At 37.9% G+C, this 20,713-nt stretch overlaps 2 protein-coding genes across 3 annotated transcripts in view; one reads left to right on the forward strand and one right to left on the reverse strand.

Moving 5' to 3' along the window:
* The window catches only part of KCNH5 (potassium voltage-gated channel subfamily H member 5), a 952,486-nt gene that overhangs the window by 575,649 nt on the left and 356,124 nt on the right, over positions 1-20,713 (forward strand). The gene's annotated exons all lie outside the window — the stretch shown is intronic.
* The window catches only part of LOC111554508 (potassium voltage-gated channel subfamily H member 5), a 307,063-nt gene that overhangs the window by 250,869 nt on the left and 35,481 nt on the right, over positions 1-20,713 (reverse strand). The window contains exon 4 of the mRNA XM_026456131.2: positions 10,134-10,560. Within this exon, the coding sequence (XP_026311916.1) occupies positions 10,134-10,560 (427 nt within the window). The remainder of the gene's footprint in view (positions 1-10,133; positions 10,561-20,713) is intronic.

Raw genomic sequence — 20,713 nt, forward strand, 5'->3', positions numbered from 1 at the left:
CTCCAAATAAAATCCCCTCTCTGGCCATATCAAAGAAATTATTAAATCCATGCCTAAAGGCCTTTGGAATGACATTTATTTTAATAAGTTCTAACTATATTCATCTATGAATTTGTGAGTCTTTTGGCCTGTGGAAAAAAAATTAAGTATTACATATTAAGCAAAATTAAAATCAGATGTCAATAGATGGATATCACATACGTGAGAATCATCCACATCCCCACTGCCTGTTCTACAGCAGAGTATCACTTCACCTACCAGGCGACAGTGTGCCCTGAAAAATATTTTCTCATAGGAATTAACATTACATTCATTGGAAAGTCACCAAATAAGTAAATAAAATTCTCCTCTGACTAAAATGTCTGTTCTAAGAAAGTTCAATTTCATAAAAACTTCTAAGTCAATGTTATCTTTCATTTTATAACACAAAAGAGAAATTCCATGTATAGGTCATGCATCTAATAATCTAACAAGTATATTTTGTTGAACTTGAAATTTGATTTAGAAAAAAATATTGGCTGTGAAAAATACTGTATTAGCATAATCTACTGCCATGAATTTAGTGGCTAATAATACATTATTTTCCTTCATATAGGGGAAAAAATGGTTTGGACCCCAGCAGTTCCCCATGTGGCTATCTCCCCTCAACTAGCCAATGAAACAAGTCAGAGAAAGTCACTGATGACCTCCTAAGGCCACCCAGATCTCTCCTGACTTGCTCTCCCAGTGGTCCTGCTGTTCTCCCTTCCTTCTTAAAGCTCTCTCATCTTTTGTTAGCAACAGACTCTCCTTCCAGAGCCATGCTTCCATTCTACCTGCCTGGGTTCTCTTCTCAGCCCCTCTGTGGCTCTCCTTCTTCAGAGTCTACCCTTGGCCAGCTTTATGCTGACTGCACCCTACATTTCCTTGACATGATTACTTTCTATACATTGTTATTCCCTAAGAGATCTCTCTGTGCCTCATAGCTCTGGAAACTAGAACCACATTTCTAACCGCCTAATGAACATTTCCATCAGAATAACCTGCAGGAAAAAGAACCACTTTCCTCCAGTAATAATTGCACCTTCTTTTCTATTTTAGAAAAAAAGCTTCATCATACATTCAGCTGAATTTGCCAGAAATCTACAAGTGCTTTTGAACTCATCCTTCTAAAATATCCCACACGTTCATTCATTCACCCATAAAAACTTTTTAAAAAGTTTCAAGAAGCTTGGCCGGGCACGATGGCTCATGCCTGTAATCTCAGCACTTTGGGAGGCCAACGTGCATGGATCACCTGAGGTCAGGAGTTCGAGACCAGCCTGACCAACATGGTGAAACCCCCATCTCTACTAAAATTACAAAATTAACCAGGCGTGGTGGTGCACGCCTATAACCCCAGCTACTCGGTAGGCTGAGGCAGGAGAATCGCTTGAACCTGGGAGGCAGAGTTTGCAGTGAGCCGAGATCATGCCATTGCACTACAGTCTGGGCAACAAGAGCAAAATTCCGTCTCAAAAAAAAAAAAAAAGTTTCAGGAAGCTTACATACAATCTCTTCTGGGGTATCACAAATAACTCTGCAAAGTAGAGGCTATTATCTCCATTTTACAAATGATGGTTTATAAAACTCATATAAATTCTTGTAAGCTATGATGCAAAAAATTGAACCTAGAGTCATTTGTCTGACTTCAAAGTCCACGATCTTTTCACAAACCATGAAACCACAGACCATGTGCCAAATCTGATCTGCCACCTGCTTACAGTTGTATTGGAAGATAGCCACACTCATCTGTTTATGTGTTGTTTATGGCTGTTTTAGCACTACAAAAGCAGAGGTGAGTAGTTTGCAACAGAGACCATATGGCTCACAAAGCCTAAGATAGTTACTGTCTGCCCAGTTACAGGAAAAAAAAAAAAAAAAATTTGCCAACTCTAAATCTATACCATCCTCCATGTATCTACCACCTCAGTTTATGTCTTCTTGAATTGCTACAACAGTCTCCTAACTTTGGCCTCTCTGCCAAATTCATTGTCCACAATAAAGAATCAATTTTTTCTTATTTATCCCACAACCTTTAGGATAAAAGACAAACTCCTTGTGAAGTTATGGAAAGCTTTTTGACATCTTGGTTCTTTTATTTCTTTCTATTCACATCTACTTTCCACTCAAGTCAAAGTGAAATGCATGGAGTTCCCCAAAAGGGCCAAGCTATTTGATTCCTATATTTTTACATATACTATGTTCTCTATACCTGGAAAGTACCTAAGTCCTGCCTCATTTACCTACTTATTTTGTATTCTGAGCTCAAGAGTCACTTTCTCCTAGAAGTCTTCCTGGGCTCCCTCAAGCTGAACCAGGCAAACATTTTTATTCATTCCTTAATTCATTCAACATGTTTTCAATGGGCTCAACTATCAAGTAGGAGATAATGCTTTGTGCTAAATATACAATGATGAATAGGACAAAGACAGATCAAGTTCTCACAAGTCCAACTTCTTTATTCCCTCTTAGTTCACAGTATAAAAAGAGATGAGATGAGGATGAAGGCAGAGATGGACACTGAGATGGGGATGGAGAGAGTAAAGGAGAGACAGATGGATCAGTGATTTTCTTGTTTGACTCTCTTACCATATTAAAAGGTTACTGAGGGCTCAAAAGTATCTAGTGTTTCTTGAATACCAATGTATACCAGAACACCTGGCACAAGGCTGAATGAATTAAATAATTTTGAGTGATACAAGGACACAAGAAATGAAGATCCTTGCAAAGAATGCAGGCTAGTTAATAGCCTATCAAGAAAACGTCCTGTTATTTTCTGGGGAAAGTCAACGTTTACAGAATTTGAGATGCTTTGTGAAAATGTGACTAGGCATGAAAAGAAAGATGGGTATAAAAGAATATTCCTGCAAAAGACACAAGCCCTAGTTGGAATAAGAATCAGGGAGTAAAGTGTACATCACACAGTCTTTATCCAACTACACATCTGAGACTGCTAAACCATGAAAAAAGGTGCCTATAACCCTGAACTTGGGGCTCCATAAAATGTTTTTTCTCATGGGAACCTCAGCTCATTAAAGAAAAGAAAAGAAAAAAGACAAAGTCTTCTTTACAAGCTATGGTAAAGTAGACACAAAGAATTGACCCAGTTTCCAAAATAAACATTAGGCTTAAAGCTCTCCCCATCTGGCTAAAACTAAAGCCAGAAATGAAGATCAGCATGTACACACTGCATTTCTACCTACACTGCAATAACAAGGCCAATAAAAACTTTAACATGTAACTTCATATTATACCTGAAATGCCTGAAGTCGCATATTAAGATTTGTAGAATAATTTTTTTCGAATATTAGGAAAGGGCAACAACCCACTTTGAAGGCTGTCTGGATATCCATCTAGGTCTAGTACCTCTCCAAGTCCAAGTCCCACTAAGCATGGTGTTCAGTCTCTTCCTGGGCCCCGATCCTTTGCCTTGAGACACATGCCTTTCAGTCTTCCTAGCTGCTTAATTTCTATATGGAAAAACATTTCTCTTTCCAAAAGTGTATTTTCTTTTCTCCTTAATATTTATTCCTTGACAACTTTTCCTCTTAATCTTTACAGAACATTTTCTATATAAAATACATCTTACTCTCCATAAAGCAATGTACACACTATATGTAAAAAGCCCTAACACATTTGTGACTCTACTTTGCTTCTATCTTAATCTCATCTCCAATAACCAGCTCCATGCCATGGACAGGGGCATAACTGCACCAATAGAATCTTAGAAGTATAGAATGTTAGCCCTGAAAGGGACCTTAAAAATCATTGACTTCAACTTTGGCATTTCACAATTGAAAAAAATAAATAAATAAAACTCAGAGAGATGTAAAGACTCCCCAGGGTCACACAGGCCTTTGCTCCCAACTTACTGTATATTCTACCAATCTCTGGATCTTACCATCTTCTACTTATTTCCTTTTCCTGTGGGGAGAGGTCAGGGCAATGCCCATAATTTCAGCTTGACTTTTATCTGAATTCCACAGAGGATGCTGAAGAAGCTCATCAACATGAGAATATGATGTGTGGCATCGGTCTCCTCTGCATGGTGCTGATTGACCAGTGTGCAACTAAATGCTTCCCAGTTGCACTTAACTGCCTACATGAAGATTTGGATTTCTTGTCATACGCATCCCACTGGCAGATGGTCTTGCTATACTTTTAAATGTGCTAAACCATTTGCCTGCTGCATTACAGATCATACTAGTCAATTACAGAAAGTTTTTAGACTGTTGACGTGATTACCAATTACATCTTATATGAAAATTGCAGATTAACATCGTTATGACAGAGCTTCCTGTCTACCAATTAAACCCCAGCAATTTTTATCTTTATAATTTTTAGTTTGGTTTGTTTTGCTTTTTAAGACTCAGTTTGCATTGCATCACAGCAGGACAAATTCTCATTGACACATACTGCATGGGCCAGCCTGTCTCAATTTACCAAAGCAGACAATAGAAAAAGTAGAAAAATGCTTTTAGCACAAATGAATACCCAAATTCCAATCTCATAGCCCTTTGACATATGCTGAATATACATTTAATAATGTATTTAATAGTGTACTAAGACGTATATATGGAGAGAGAAAAAATTTATGGTTGAACTTATTTAAGGCAAAGAGTTATTCAAAACATATTTTTATTTTATATGCTTCTTTCTTTTATAAAATTATAATGAAATATGCAAATGTAGAGTTCCTTATAATGGCTGGATTAAACTAAAATACAGTTTATGTGATAATTTAGTAATAAAGAAGGAACTAAGTTACTGCTTTCTTGATAAATCTTTGGAAGAGAATTTATAAAAACATATTAAGACAAGAGTATAATCCTATTAGAAAAAGTCCATCATCACATTCCTCTGTTTTATGGTCATCAAAACAAATCATCCGTGTACTATGGTGCCTTCTGAATAGCAGCAAAATTAGTCAGTGTGCCTAATCCTTAGAAAATCTAATATTATTAGGGGCTCAATAATAAGATTATGTAAATAAAATGGATTAGAAAACATTTCATGAAGGCATCATTAAGTATTTACCAAGCAAATTAGCAAGGAGATTACTTACATCTTGATCTAAATACACATACACACACACACACGTACGTACATACATACTATTTTCCACAAGTGCTGCAGAACTAAACTGCAAAAATATTCTCTCACAAAAGCCCTTTGGTAGTGAATTTTGTGAATGTCAGCAGAGTAGCTGATTCATTCATGAAAGGGCAGATACAGAGGAATGGGGAGGACGTGACTACCCTGGGGAGTAATGGCTGCTACCAGAGCAGTGGAGGTCACTCAAGGCAGATAGAGCATGAAAAAATCGAGAGAAAACAAATTTAAGGTAAAGAATGCATGATGGTAGATGTATATAGAGAAGCATCAGGCAACCCTTCCAATTCAGAAATCTGAACAGGAAGATTTCCCATGTTGGGCAAATGTAGGAACAAAGGATCTAAGTCTAAGAAATTCCTAGGTAGCAGGTAAGAAAAGTATCCTGGGATCCTGCTGACATAGGAGAGATCTGGAAGGAATCTCAGTTGAGTGGGATTAGGGGAAGGCCAATACTATTTTTTGAAGATCTGTCTGATATATCAACAAGGAAAACTTTTGAGACTGTATTCCTAGACAGAGTCCACATCCAACTTAGCATTAGGGTAGCAAATCCTAGGAAAGGAAAGGCCATTGAAAAGAGGGCTCATAAGGACCTAGGAATTGGGATTGTTGCCACACTCATACTTCTAAATTTTGTTGAAAGGCATATAAATTTTGGATGACTTTCTCTAGAAAAAGAGTCTATCATTTGCAAGTAGTGATTATTTTTCTCAACAGAATATAGGCAGTTGGTGTCACCATCAATCTTTTGATAAAACATTTTTCTGTTTTTGAGTTAAAAAGGTTACAAGTGGTGCTTCTCAGACTGCCACACAGATTGACTAGGATCCTGGCACAAATGAAAAAAATGGACTTTCCGTTTTCTACCTCCCTCTTCCCTATCCTTCCTCCCCCACCACACACACACACACACACACACACACACACACACACACACCCCGCTAAATCCCTGACCAGCACATATTGGTTTCCAAGAACAAAGGTGGTTTGTTTTCATTTGTTTGTTTTCCTTGATGTTCTTGTAGGAAAAAATGATACTATATTTACAAAGAGCTACAATATCCAAATTTGGTTGACATTTTATGCACGTGGGTCTAATGAATTTTGGAATTGTGCAAAGGTACTATAACACTTCATGAATCTAGACAGCTTTTTGTAATCTTCTTAGGGTGTTTCAAAGGAAATATCCCACGAAATTACCAAGGACCCAAGGACTAAAAGGGAAATTTAAAGGTATCTCCCTGGAATACTCTGGCTATAGAAACTGGACTTAATCAGAAGCATAAAAGGAAAACCTAAGCCAAAAGGCAAGAAGATGTCAGAAATTGGTATACAAACAGAAAACTGCTACTCAGGTATTCAAAGAATATAATAGAAACTCAGAGAAGAAAACAACCAACTTTAAAACTAGGTTTTTATCTTTAAATCAAAACAGGAACTTCAGAAAAGGAAGAGATGAGGAGATACAGAAATGTAGATCTAGCAAGTATAATTGGCCATTCATGAAGGAGAGAAGGAATAGAACCAACTCTGAACCAAATAAAGCTTCAGAAACCCAACTGAATATACATGAAAATTTCCACCATAGGTAGATTCAGAAGGTAGATGGTAAGAAGCAGTGAGAGAACAGTTGGTTGGAGCTTCTGGTGACTTGCTTCTTAGAACTTATACTGACAGGCCTATGAGACACACGGTTACCAACTCAGCTAAAGGAATGACTACACCCCCAAAGGAAGACAATGCAGGTGAGCTTACCAGGCCTTTCACAAGGAATGGGGGTCAAAGCTCTAACACCCTGCATTTTGCTGGCATGTACTTCATCACAGACCTAACTGGGATGGATTCAAGGACAGAAGATCTTCATCATGACAATCAGGGACATCTTCAATTTCATTCATTCATATGAAAAATTAAGATTGAGCACAAAACTCTTAAGAATTGTTTAGATATTGGGGATATAAGAAACAGACAAAGGCCTAGCTCTCATGAAGCTTACATTCTGAAGGAAAAGAAAAACCGAGTACACGTGGTTTCAGATCTTGGTAGGGACAATGAAGGGAAAGGTTAAAGAGTAGAGACTACAGGTTGGCATCAGGGTGTTTTTTAATAGTAGAGTAGCACTGGAAGGAATTTCTATAGAGGTGATTCCATGGAGAGCCACATGAATTCGGGGCATAGGTCAGGAAAGGAGTGTTATAAGCAGTGGGAAAGCAAGTACAAAGACTCTGAGACAGGCCTACAGGGAAAATGAGATGGTGAGCACGGATTTAGGAGGATAAGCAAATGCAGAATGGTTGAAAGTGAAGTGAGTGAGGTAGACAGGGTCACATCAGGAAGGCGTTCAAAGATGAGCTCGGGAATCTGGACTTTATTTCATACACACTGGAGGGATCTGAGCAGAGGAATGGTGTGATGTGATTTGCTTTTAAAGGGGCTGCTCAGGCTTTGGGGTAGAGATTGTAGGGCAAGCATAAGAAAAGTAGGAAGATATAGGAGGTTATTTCAAAAGTTCAGGCCAGAGATGATGGTGACTTGGTCTTGGGTGGTAATCTATGGAAGGAGAGAGAAATAATCAAATGTATTTTGGAGATAAACCCAACAGGCCTTGTTATTAATACGTGTAACAGAAAAACAGAGAAATCTAGGATGATTTCCAACGTCAAGGTCTCAGAAACAAAGTAAATACTTGTGTCCTTTGACTCTACATAGATTTTATTTTCCTACGGTTCTCTTATGAAAAATATAACTATGCTAGTACATCCGCTCTGTAAAAAGGTTTGGCAATTTCTTTAAAAATTGAATATACACTTATCACATGTTCCAGTAATTACATTCCTGGGCACTTACCCCAGAGAACTAAGAACTAATGTCCATATTAAAAACCTATACACAAATGTTCACAGCAGTTCTGTGTTGTTTGTTTGTGTTTTGTTTTGTTTTGTTTATTTTCAGTTCTGAAGTACATGTGCAGGATGTGCAGGTTTGTCACATGGGTAAATGTATGCCATGGTGGTTTGCTGCACATATCAACCCATCATCTAGGTATTAACATAGCAGCTTTATTTGTACAGCCAAAAACTGGAAACGAATACAATGTCCTTCAATAGATGGTGAGTTAAACAGTACTACATCCTAACCATAAATTACTACTCAGCAATAAAAAAGAACAAATTAATTATTGATACATTCAACTTAGATGGATCTCAGGGGCATTATGCTGAGCGGAGAAAGCCCATTTCAAAAGGTTACATTTTACATAATTCAATTTATATAACACACTCAAAATCACAAAATTATAAAGATGGAGAGCAGATTAGTAGTTTTCAGGGAATAGGGATAGTTGGGGGAAATGGGTAGATTGCCTGTGAGAGGGAGCTTTGTGGTAAAGGAACGGTTCTGTATCTTGATTGCAGTTGTAATTAAAGAAACCTGCACATGTGATAAAACAATATAGAACCACACACATACATTATATCAATGGCAATTTTGATACTGAGCTATAGTTATATAAGATGTAATTATTGGAGGAAACTAGGTGAAGGTAACAAAGGCCCTCTCCATACTATTTTTGCAACTTCCAATGAATCTATAATTACTTCAAACAAAAAGGTTTTTTTAAATCTATGCTCAAGTATAAGGCAAAATGTATTGTATAAATATTAAAAGTAGTATAGCGCTAAATACAGCATCTGACAAAATGTTGTCTTCTGAATTTAAAAAGTACATTTTTGCCCATACACCTTACCACTTTGGATATGTAGGTATCAGTTTAATTAATCATCAGGATCTCTCCCTGTGTATAAGGACATTTTCTGGCTGAAAGCCTCTGGAGCAAACAGCACTTGGAATTCTCACTCTCTTTCTAACTGCAAGCTCTAGCAAATAAAGTCTGCGTGTTCTTATTCCTATACCTGTACAAGGGTGTATTGGACAAACAGAGGCTGAACAACTGCCAACACTGATGCTCCAATAGCTTTCAGACATTCTAAACGATGAAAACTACCTGCTTAGACCCAAGATATTAACCTTTCATAGTCCAGCCAACGTCCCTGGACTCCAAGAACTTTTACCATCAATGACAAAATCTAAGCCTCTGTAGCATGGAATCTCAGAAAAGACAGCTTAGACACACATACACAAAAACCAATGACCATGATCCGAAGGCTTAAGAGGCACTAATAATGCTAATCGCACCTTCAGTACAATCTTAAGGTTAGTTTAGGGACCAGAACTAGGTGTGGATAAGTCATCTAAGTCAACTTGAAGGCATGAATGATGGTGAAGTCTCCCTCAAGATCTTCAAAAGCAACTTCTTTGGTATGTATTTCCTTTAGGTTCTGGTCTTCTGATGCCATCCAGTCGCAGTCTGAGTGCAAAGGACATGGTCTTTGTCCCTTTAGGGGGCATTCCATTTCCAAGAACTTGGTACTCAGGTATACATGTTAAATCCTAGACACTTCTCACTGCTGAATGGACCTACATTCAGCAATCCTTTCATTCCCTCCAACAGGCATATATTCAACCTACAGTGGCTGTTAATGAAGACTAGGTTAATAAACCCTTTCTCCTAGTCTTAATTGTAAAAACCCACACAAAAGTGTATCCTAAGTTCAACTTTAATTTAGGAATTCAGTATCAACCAGGATATTTATAAACAATATATTTCACATTGGATCCTATCTTTTTTTGGGAATGTAACACATTACCAACAAAATCTATGGAATGTACCAAATGCCACCTGTCTGGATGCTGGTCCTGGTTCCTTCAAGAGAGCTCTGTTGGGTACACACATTAATATGTTTTTCACACATTAATAGGTTCTGAAGAGTAAAATATATTATTTTGCATTTCTATTTTCTAAGGTAGATAAAAAATGCAAATAAGACGGATTAAATACCTTTCTGAAGATAAAGTAGTTCATTTTAATCCTATCTGAGATTGTAGCCAGGAAAACTGCCAATAATAATAATTTTTAATGAAAACATTAAAATACTTACAGCCAACCATCATCATAGCCACTGAAAACATCTTCTCCACATCTGTGGTAGGAGCTATGTTTCCAAATCCTATGGTTGTAAGGCTTGTCATGGTAAAGTAGAGAGAGGACACATACAGTGAATCCTTGCTGGGTCCTCCTTCCCATATCCCGGCACTGGTATTGTAGCGGTATGGAGTCCCAATGCTCAAGGCCAGCTGGTAGAGCCAACTGTCTATTTGGATGGTGTTAGTGACTTCGTCAATGACCTCATAGTCTCCGATGCTATACCATATGCAGGCCAGCCAGTGGGCCACCAGTCCAAACACACACACCAGAAGCACGAGGACTGCTGCTCCATATTCTAGATAATGGTCCAGTTTCCTAGCCACACGGCCCAGTCGTAAGAGACGCACCACTTTTAAAGAACTGAAGAGACTGCTGATTCCCTGGATTAAAAAAAAAAAAAAAATGACACCGCATTTTCAGAAAAAAAAAAAAAAAAAAGCTGGGGAAACAACATAATGACTCACCTTCATAAATTTAACCATCAATTTATATATTAAGAACATACATATACTATAGGTCTGATTTTAAGAAAACAAAAAACGTCAAAATGATAAACTGGAAAAAAATAGATTTCTTCCTACCCAGAAATTCATATTTGTGAATTATTAGATAAAACAGCTTTTCATTAGCTAAGACACTCCCAATTTATTTTCATAAGTAGAATATAAATGGTACAGAGAGAAACCAAAGATGAAAAATGCTCAAATGCATTATATGCAGAGTATACAAATAGGGGTGTTGAATTCAGAACATTTATTTCCTTTTCCTATAAAACTTTCCCTCAACTCTAAAAGGTTTCTTTTCATTTCTTATTTTATGATAGCTCCAAATAGCAGAACTCTAAAAAAGGAAGCACAGTCTTACAGGCAATCAAACAGGAAATTCTTGGGTATATATGAGGAAAATGAGCAAATATCATTCTTGGCCCCACTACCTCCTGCCATAATCATGAGAATCACTACATTCTAGAGCTCTGAAAATGTGAACAGAGCTGAAGCTGAAACGGGTGTGTGGCCTCCTAAATCCTATTCATCCTCTAGCAAAAGCCACCAAAAATAACACCAAAAAAAATCACAGCAGCCAGAAAATTCATATTTTGTTGAGAAGATTAACATAACAAATAAGGGATTATACAAATCAAAGCACAGCATAGGCTTTCTTAAATCAGTGAAAGTCCCATAGTTACTTTTTTGGAAGCACGTAATAGGCCACCTGCAGAGGTAGGATAAGTTCATTCCTGATGCAGTTCACGAAATAGGCAGGGAGGGAAAATGGAGCAGTGATCCAGGAAGCCTCTCATGCACTGACCACCTGCAAATCCATTCGTGTCCAGGACTTCCTTACTGCTAACCCTGTCTCCCAGAATGTAGACAAGGAATCTAATATAACTTATTCTGACATGAATTCTCACCAGCAAGGAGAAATTTGTTGTTGCAGTAGAATAGACGTATATTAATAAGACTCTAATTATGCAAGGTAAAGTTCCTGATTAAGGAAATAGCTGACAGGGTGCAGTAGCTCATGCCTGTAATCCCAGAACTTTGGGAGGCCGAGGCAGGTGGATCACCTGAGGTCAGGAGTTCAAGATCAGCCTGGCCAACATGGCAAAACCCCACTTCTACTAAAAAAATTCAAAAATTAGCCGGGCATGGTGATGAGTGTCTGTAATCCCAGCTACTCGGAGGCCGAGGCAAGGAAAATTGCTTGAACCCGGGAAACCGAGGGTGCAGTGAGACGAGATCACACCACTGCACCCCAGCCTGGGTGACAGAGCAAGACTCCATCTCAAAAAAAAAAAAAAAAAAAAAGAAAAGAAACAGTTAAGAATGCATCTGGTTTGTTATACTATATTCTATAAGGCAGTATGTGTTTGAAATTTTTCATAATGAAAATTTAAAAAAGATAACAAAGAGAAGTAGAAACAAGAGTCGCTATAGAAACAAAGGAGTAGCAGAGTCATCCCGCCGGGTTTCTGCCTCAACATCAATTTCTTCAGGCCTACCTCTGTTTAAGTCAAAACTCTCAAATACTGTGGCATATATACAGCCTAAAAACAAATTCCCATTTCACTTTAACACTTGGGGGAAAAAGATGCTGAACTTTAGTCAGTTAAAAAGAGTAGAATTAATAAAATAAAGAAGACAAATTTGTGTAATTCAGTGACATGAGATGTTGGAAGGTAAGAAGAGTCAAGAAAGCTTGAAAGCTTTCAAAAATGGAACTGTGTAGTCATCAACAAGTAATACAAAAATAAACATTTATTGAGCACTCCTACATGCCAAGTTCTGTTATAAGCCCTGGGGATATTAAGATAAATATGCCTCACTTCTGCTCTAAAGAAACGCATAATCGAAATACATGAAAAACTCAAACAGAGTTCAGTTTAAAAATAAAAACAATGATGTTATAGATAATGTTTTCTGGTTAGCTCAAACTTTTAAAGGAACTTTGGGACTTCTGTTTAAATACTGCATAGAAAAGTCATTTATACCTGAATTCTTTTCTCTGAAAATAACTAAAAGCAAAGAGAAGGAAAACCAGAGAGAAAATCTTCACCCCATTCAGACTAAGAAAGCCAACACAAGCCCCAATTAGAATGTGATGAGTTAGGACCTACTAGAATTAGGTCCAAATGGCGGAAAGATATACATCCTTCATCTCTAGCAAGTAGATCGCTCCAAAAGGAGGTGACCCATCCCAACAGGCCTGCTCTGGACTCTACTTACTTGGAAGCACATTTTCTAATATTTAGAAGTAGTTTGACACTTCTTAAAAACTATAAAATGTGGCCGGGCGCGGTGGCTCAAGCCTGTAATCCCAGCACTTTGGGAGGCCGAGACGGGCGGATCACGAGGTCAGGAGATCGAGACCATCCTGGCTAACACGGTGAAACCCCGTCTCTACTGAAAATACAAAAAACTAGCCGGGCGAGGTGGCGGGCGCCTGTAGTCCCAGCTACTCCGGAGGCTGAGGCAGGAGAATGGCGTAAACCCGGGAGGCGGAGCTTGCAGTGAGCTGAGATCCGGCCACTGCACTCCAGCTCGGGCGACAGAGCAAGACTCCGTCTCAAAAAAAAAAAAAAAAAAAAAAAAAACTATAAAATGTTTTATAAGCTTAAAAAGTAATAAAATATTAGTAAATAGACATACTTGATATATAAAGTATATATAAAATATTAGTTATATATCTATAAAGCATTGTAGACTCTCTGCCATATGTTTAGAAGTAGTATGACACTACTTAAATATTATAAAGTGTTTTATATGCTTAAAAAGTAATAAAATATTTGTAAATATACATACTTGATATATATACATAAAGTATATATAAAATATTAGTAATGTATATAGATATATACCAAGCATTATAGACTCTCTTTGCCATAGGTCCTATGGCACCACTTCCTCTTGATTTTTAGCCAACCCTCCAACTGACGCCCTTTCAACCACCTTCTATATATGAATGATTCTCAGGTCCACTTAGCACAAAAAAAAAAAAAACAACTGTCTCCTGAGTTATTGATACTAAGCCAAATGTCTGCTGTGCATTTCCACTTGGATATCCCACAGGTATCCAAAAACAAGTCCCAAAGGGAGCCCTTTGCTTCTCCAAAATCAGCTATCTTCTGTCATGTGAATGACATCATTATCCACCCAGTCACTCAGACCTGGGGCAAAGCCTCCACTTTTCCCATTTCCTGCCACATGTAGCTGGTTATCAAGTCCTAAGAGTCTCATCACTCAAAGTGCCTAAGTGCTCAAAATATATCTATTTAATAAATCTCTCAAAAAATGTCCTTCTTTTCCATTCCCATAGGCATGTTTTGGTCATGACTTCACAGTTTTTTCTCACTTGTGTGACAGGAACCGCCTCTCCATCAGCCATCCCACCTCTATTCTTGCTTCCTCTAATTCACAGACCACACTATAAAGGCTATCAGTCTCGTATTTTTTTAAATGCACATCTATCTAACCATGTTCCTCTCTAATATAAACTCCTTTCATGTTGGCTCATTACCTATAGGAATAAATACTAATTTTCAAGTGTGACATGCAAAGCCCACCAGGACCTTGTACCTGCCTACCTGCTCAGCATCTCTCCTGCCAATTCCTCCACCTGCTCTCTAGGCTGCTGCCGTTCTCAGGTAGGAGTAGTTCCCAGAATGTCCATGCTGTTTCATGCTACATTACAAGTTATTCTCTTTGTTTAAAGGCTTTCTTCCTCCACTCTCTTAGTGGTTAGGATCTTACATACAGTTTATGACAAACACTTTCTCTTCCACGTGCACTTCCCTGACATCTTCTCCCTACCTCTGCCACCTTCATTGTCATACTCTCCCCTGTCCCCCACTGGGAGAATTAGGTATCCTTCCTTTTTATTATCATACAGTTTCTGCACATCTCTATTATAACAATTTTCACTGTCACACTTACTACAAGTGTGTTTGCATATTCCAGGAAACTCTAAACTCTAAGGAGTAGATCTACTGTCAATTACAAAGCTGGTATATGGTAATATGTTAAGCAGCCAATAATTCAATAAATGAAAGAATAAGCTTTTGTGAAACTAGCAAATGTTGGGGGTGAAATTGGGGAGCTTTAATTACAAACTCAGAATGATTTAACAGTATAATGTAGAGAACAAAACAGTCAATGTAACTTAAGGTTGCATTAATAGAGTATGTCATTGAGTACAAAAAAGAAATTATCCTTAATCTCTACACTGACTAGGTATATTACTCCATTTTCATACTGCTGATAAAGACATACTTGAGACTGGGTAATTCATAAAGGAAAAGAGGTTTAATGGACTCACCGTTCCACGTGGCTGGGGAGGCCTCACAATCATTGAGGAAGGCAAAAGGCACACCTTACATGGCATCAGGCAAAAGAGAATATGAGACAAACAAAAGGGGAACTCCTTATAAAACCATCAGATCTCATGAGATTTATTTACTACCACAAGAACAGTATGGGGGAAAACACCCCCATGATTCAGTTATCTCCACCTGGTCCCTCCCACACCACCTGGGAATTATGCAAGCTACAATTTAAGATGAGAGTTGGGTTGGGAAACAATCAAACCATATTACTAGGTCATACATACAGGAGATCAGCTGAATACATTCATCAGAGAACTGCCAAAAAAAAAAAAAAAACCTCAAAACTCAACTCTATTAGGAAAAGTGAAAGGAACTGGAAAAAGGGAGATTGGGGCAGGGCACTATTTATATTCAAATACACAGTGCACGGATGAGGGCTGAGCTCTCTCTGTTCAATCCTAATGTGGGTAACCCAGAAAAAAGTTGGAGCTACAGGGATAGAACGATGCAAACAAGATTTCAACATGCCTGTGCCACACACTTCTATGCAGTTAACCAACAGAAGGTTAGGTCATTTATTGCTACTTGGAAAAGACAGACAAGGCAATAATAACATCGAGTATTTACTGCATGCCAAGTACTATTCTAAGCGTTTTCTTTGTATTAATTAATTTAAAATTCAGAACAATCCTATGTGGTACCTATCATTAAAGTATGGCCCAGAAAAGTTAAAAATAATTGGACTAAGTTCACATAGATAGTAAGAGGAGGATCCCAGATTTACATTCAGGCAGACTGTCTCCAGAATCTTCCTTCATTCATTCTGAAAGTCTTTATACCTAGAGTATAAAGTGTAATTTATCCAACCATATGAATACCTGCAATATTTGCTTAAATGTGAGCATTCTCTACGTGACTGAATAAAGGAGATTAAATACCTAGCCTCCTCTTTCTTGCCACTCAGTCACAGCAATGCCCCACAATACGGGTTCATGGAGGTCCTGGAGCTCTTATATCTATATAGTCTGTAGTTCTCCAACATGGATCAACTCATTTTGTTTTCATAATAGCAGGATTCCTACCTTCATTGTTCATATGAGGACACTGAAGCTTGGTCAGGTTGAACAAACCATCCAAAGGCAGTTAGCAAGGAATGAGAGTATCACTCAGACCCAGTCTTTCAGGTTCTGAGTACATTTTCCACAACAACCAACCACCCTGCAGCCTTCCTGTCCTTACCGCTAGTCTCTCCTACATCATTGCTGCAATGTTAATCTTCCTGAAAGGTAGCACTGAGCATATCCTCCAAGGGCTCATCACAGACACTAAGCATAATCTCTTGAACAGGCCTTCAATGCCCGCAATCCCATCTCTGTCTATGCTGCCAGGTCATTTCCCTCTATGCCTCTGCAAAGCCCTAGTGCTCCAATAAAACCAAACTCCTTCTTGCCCCCAAACATCATGTTGAGCAAGAGGAGCTAGACACAAAAGAGTATATGCTGTATGATTCCATTTCTGAAGAGTTCAGAAACAGGTGGAACTACTCTATGGGGTTAAATGAGCATAGTGTCTCCCTTTGTTGGGAGAGGGGCAGTGATTACAAAAGACATGAGGAAACCTTCAGGTTCTGGCAATATTTTGCTTCCCAACATGGCTACTAATCACTAGGTGTGTTCACTTTGTGAAAATTCTTTCTGCTGTACACTTAAGATTGGGATAATTTTCTTTAAGTATGTCATATTTAAACATCAAAAAAAGGTTATGGAAAACCCAATAGTCACTGATGTGTTATTAAGCTAACATTTCACCACAGTACATGATTCAGATTAATAATTTCTTACTCATCCTATGGTATTTGGTTGGGAGGGGGCAGGGAGTCATAGCCATCATTGTATCTAAAATAAGAGACTTTCCTTATTTTATGATTCATTCTCATAACCTTTAGATTGGGCCACAAATTGCATTTAATTCCTGTTGGCAATTTTAATTTCACTCATATGATACTACTGGACAGTTTTAGAGGTTGATCCTCCAAAAATGCCCTTCTTATGTACTTCCACCTTTTTCATAACAATGTTTTGATGCTGTACTTTCCACCAGTCTTAGCTATTCATTTATTTTCTGCTTCATTTCACTCCAAACTTTCCAATCTTTCTGTGCCCTTCTCTGCACTCCAGTGGCTTTCTGCCTCTATCCCAACCTCTGAGCTGTTAACACACAAATCCCTGGGGTTCCACTGTGGAAGAGAATATCAAATACATCAAGTGCATAACAGAACACAGCAGGGTGAATGGAGGACTTTCAGCCATCAGCCTTCCACCTTCTAGCCAATTTCCTTGCTTGACAAGCCCCTCAGGCCATAGTAGCACAAGCAGCAATATCCAGGAGACACTTCTGTGCCATTAACTCTTCAAGTTACTTTTGTGGATTCCACATTAAAGAGATGTGAGGTGTTATCAGAGTAAAATAATATCTTGCAATGATAAAGCCACCCAAAATACAAATCAATTCTCTCATTTGATTGTCACTAATAATAGCAGGTAGATAATTCAGCCAATATTCCTTCCTATTTTCTTTAACTTTCTTGGGCAAGGACGCATAATAATTAAGTGGAGATGAAAGAGCAGGAATACAGACTTGTCATATCCAGTTGCATGATTTTTCACCTACATTTTGCATTCTCACAATACAATGTTCTGGTAGATTGTTTCAAAAACATAGCTGTGTTTATTTTTCTCCCTGTATCCATACTCCTCTGCAATGTTACTTATAATTCCTCCCATCAAGAGATACAGTCTATTTCCTATCTCTTAAATCTGGACTGACTTTAGGACTTGCTTTGGCCAACAGAATGTAATATAAATGATTGCAGCAGATCCAAGCCTAGGGCTCAAAAGGCCTTGCAGACCACCTCCACCTGTGGTCTTGGAAACCAGCCCAGCTGCTGTGTGAACAAGACTCACTAGGCTTTGGGGGATGAGAGACCACAGAAGCATCCCTTCGAGTCATACATTTCAGCCATCCTAGACTATTCAGGCCTAGCCAACTCAGTGGCTGACCACAGATGCATAAGTAAACTTAGTTGAGATAAGCCAAACCTAGCCTAAATCAGCAGAACCACCCAACTGAACTGCAGACTCGTGAGTTGAATAAATTATGGTGGTCCTTATCTGTAAAGCCTTAGAGTGATTTGATATGCAGGAAAAATGACAACTGATAAAAAAGTAAGAAAAGTGCATATGTTACCTATTTATGAGCACAGAATTTCACATTTCTATGACATAACACTGGGGCAATATAGATATCGCATTAATACAGAGGTCCCATTTTAATGTGACATTATCCCAAATAGGAAAGATATGGGTAGGTAAAGTAAGATTTAATATACAATTGTTAGGTGTTATTTATCTGTTATATTCAGAAATATGTCGCTGTTATCATGGATGCCAACGAATACTCCATGAGAATAAAGAACTCCAAGTTATTACTTCATAAATCTTATAAATATTTCTGAAAGTCAATCTCACCTAAAACAACATCACCTTGGGTGGTATCCATGGAGATGACCCTTCCAATAGCCTGGCCTTGGAGTTTCTTCACCAATTCATCTCCAACAACCTTTCTACTTCTCCTCAGATACCCACTCTCATGATAATAATCTAAAATTTGTTACATTCCAAAACTTTCTCCAGCTCTGAAATTTTGAATTGAATCATCCTGCTATCTGACCAGGGCTGCTTCTCTAACAAGATCAGTGGCCCAATTACACCAACTGCAAAAGTAGTTGATCCTTACTGAACCTGCAGTCCAATGACAGATCTACCTTTCCCCAATTTATTAACCCTCTTCATTCTCTACCTTTTTTCTTATGCAATCCCATAATTTCAATAACATCAATACCCTAAATTGTTTAGCATCTCTATCTCTACTTTACACCCACTGTCAAAATTCTAGTCCTGGCTCAATTACCAGCTTTCTTCACATCTGTATTACGAACTGCTCAAGAAAGCTATACAGTGGGTTCCACTATAAATTCATTATCATCACCTTCAATGCATCTGTCAACTACCTAGCAAGTTTCCTGTTTTTCTTATAAATTTACCCACTCACTATATTTCAAGCCTTCTCTACTCTACTCAAAACTCCAACCATATCCTCTTCAGCTATATCTTTCCCATAGATATTTAAACATGTCATGTCCCTCTCATTAAGAAAAAACAAGGCACCCCCTCACACTCCTAAATCAGCTATCTAAGCAAATCAGAAACCAAGAATTATCCTCGCCATCCCTTTCTCTGACATCAACTCACCCAACCTACCTTAAAATCCTATTCATTTTAGAACAATATTTTATCATGGAAAAGCTCAAACATACAAAAAAACAGATAAATAGCACAACAATTCCCCCATTTACCCATAACTTGGCTAGAGTAATTATTAACTTATCACCACCCTTGCTTCTTCTACATCTCTCTTTTAACAACAAACTCCTGGTCCCACTGGATTATTTTGAAGCAAATCCAAAATGTATAATTTTGTCCATAGATACTTCAGGGTATGTCTCTAAAAGACAACATATTTTTTAATTCAACAAATCTATCACCCATTATCACACCTGATAAAACCTAACAAGATTTCTCAAAATCAGCAAATATCCAGTACACTCAATGCCCACCCTCTCCCCAGCTGGTTTCTTAGAATTAGGACAAAAGAAGGTCCACGCTTTGTGCTTTGTTAATGTGTCTCTTAATCTACACATTTTCCTCTCCTTTTTTTAATCTGTTGAAGTCAAATTTATTTGTTTGTCCTATAGAGTTTCCTAAATTCTGAATTCTGAGGTTTTCATCATTATGGTGTCACTAATATAATCCTCTGTCCTCCCACTTTCCTGTAAACTGGTAGTTAGATCTTGGAAACTGTTCTGATTCAGGTTCCATTTTTCTAAAATATTTGTTTTTATCAATACATAATTTTAACTCCTAACTATCTCTCAAATTTATCTACTTCTCTCAACCTCCACTGACATGTCCTTAGATCATACTAATAGCATCTCTCTCCTCTATCTACAGGAGCTTCCTAAGTGTCAAGGCATTTGTTTAAACCCATTCAATCTGTTCTGAACACTACATAAGAGTTACCTTTTCAAAATCACTGCTGGTTTAAAATCATCTCACAGCTTCCCACTGTTCTAAAATCTGTTTTGCTTATATGGTCTTGAATGGTCTGGTCCAGGCTTACCACTGTAGCCCCATTCTCCTCTGCTCACTCTCCATCAATTCTTTGAATATGTCTTTCTCCCTCAAACACAGGGACTATGCACTTTCTGTTCTTTCTAAATGGAATGTTCCACAACTCTTTCGTGCCCCTTCCTCAGCCTAGTTGGCTCTATCTATACTTTAGATTATAGCTCAGTTATCGCTTCCTTAGGGAACTTTCCCTTTCTGATCTAGATCAGGTCATTTCATTATATAATCTCAAAGAACCATGTGCATTCTCTTCATGACACTTGTCTCTTTGTGATTGTGTATGTGTATCATGTTTTGTTCATTCTTTTATCCCTAACACACTCTAGGACTCTTAGAAACCTAGTGATTGAAAGAATGAAAACATTAATTAAAGAATAACTTAATATACAAATCTCTCATAATAATTTCTGATTCTCCCAGCACTGATACCATAATCAATAATTAATAGCTTCTTAATTTTCATGA

The sequence above is a fragment of the Piliocolobus tephrosceles genome, chromosome 6 (assembly GCF_002776525.5).
Source record: "Piliocolobus tephrosceles isolate RC106 chromosome 6, ASM277652v3, whole genome shotgun sequence".
Taxonomy (NCBI): Eukaryota; Metazoa; Chordata; class Mammalia; order Primates; family Cercopithecidae; genus Piliocolobus; species Piliocolobus tephrosceles.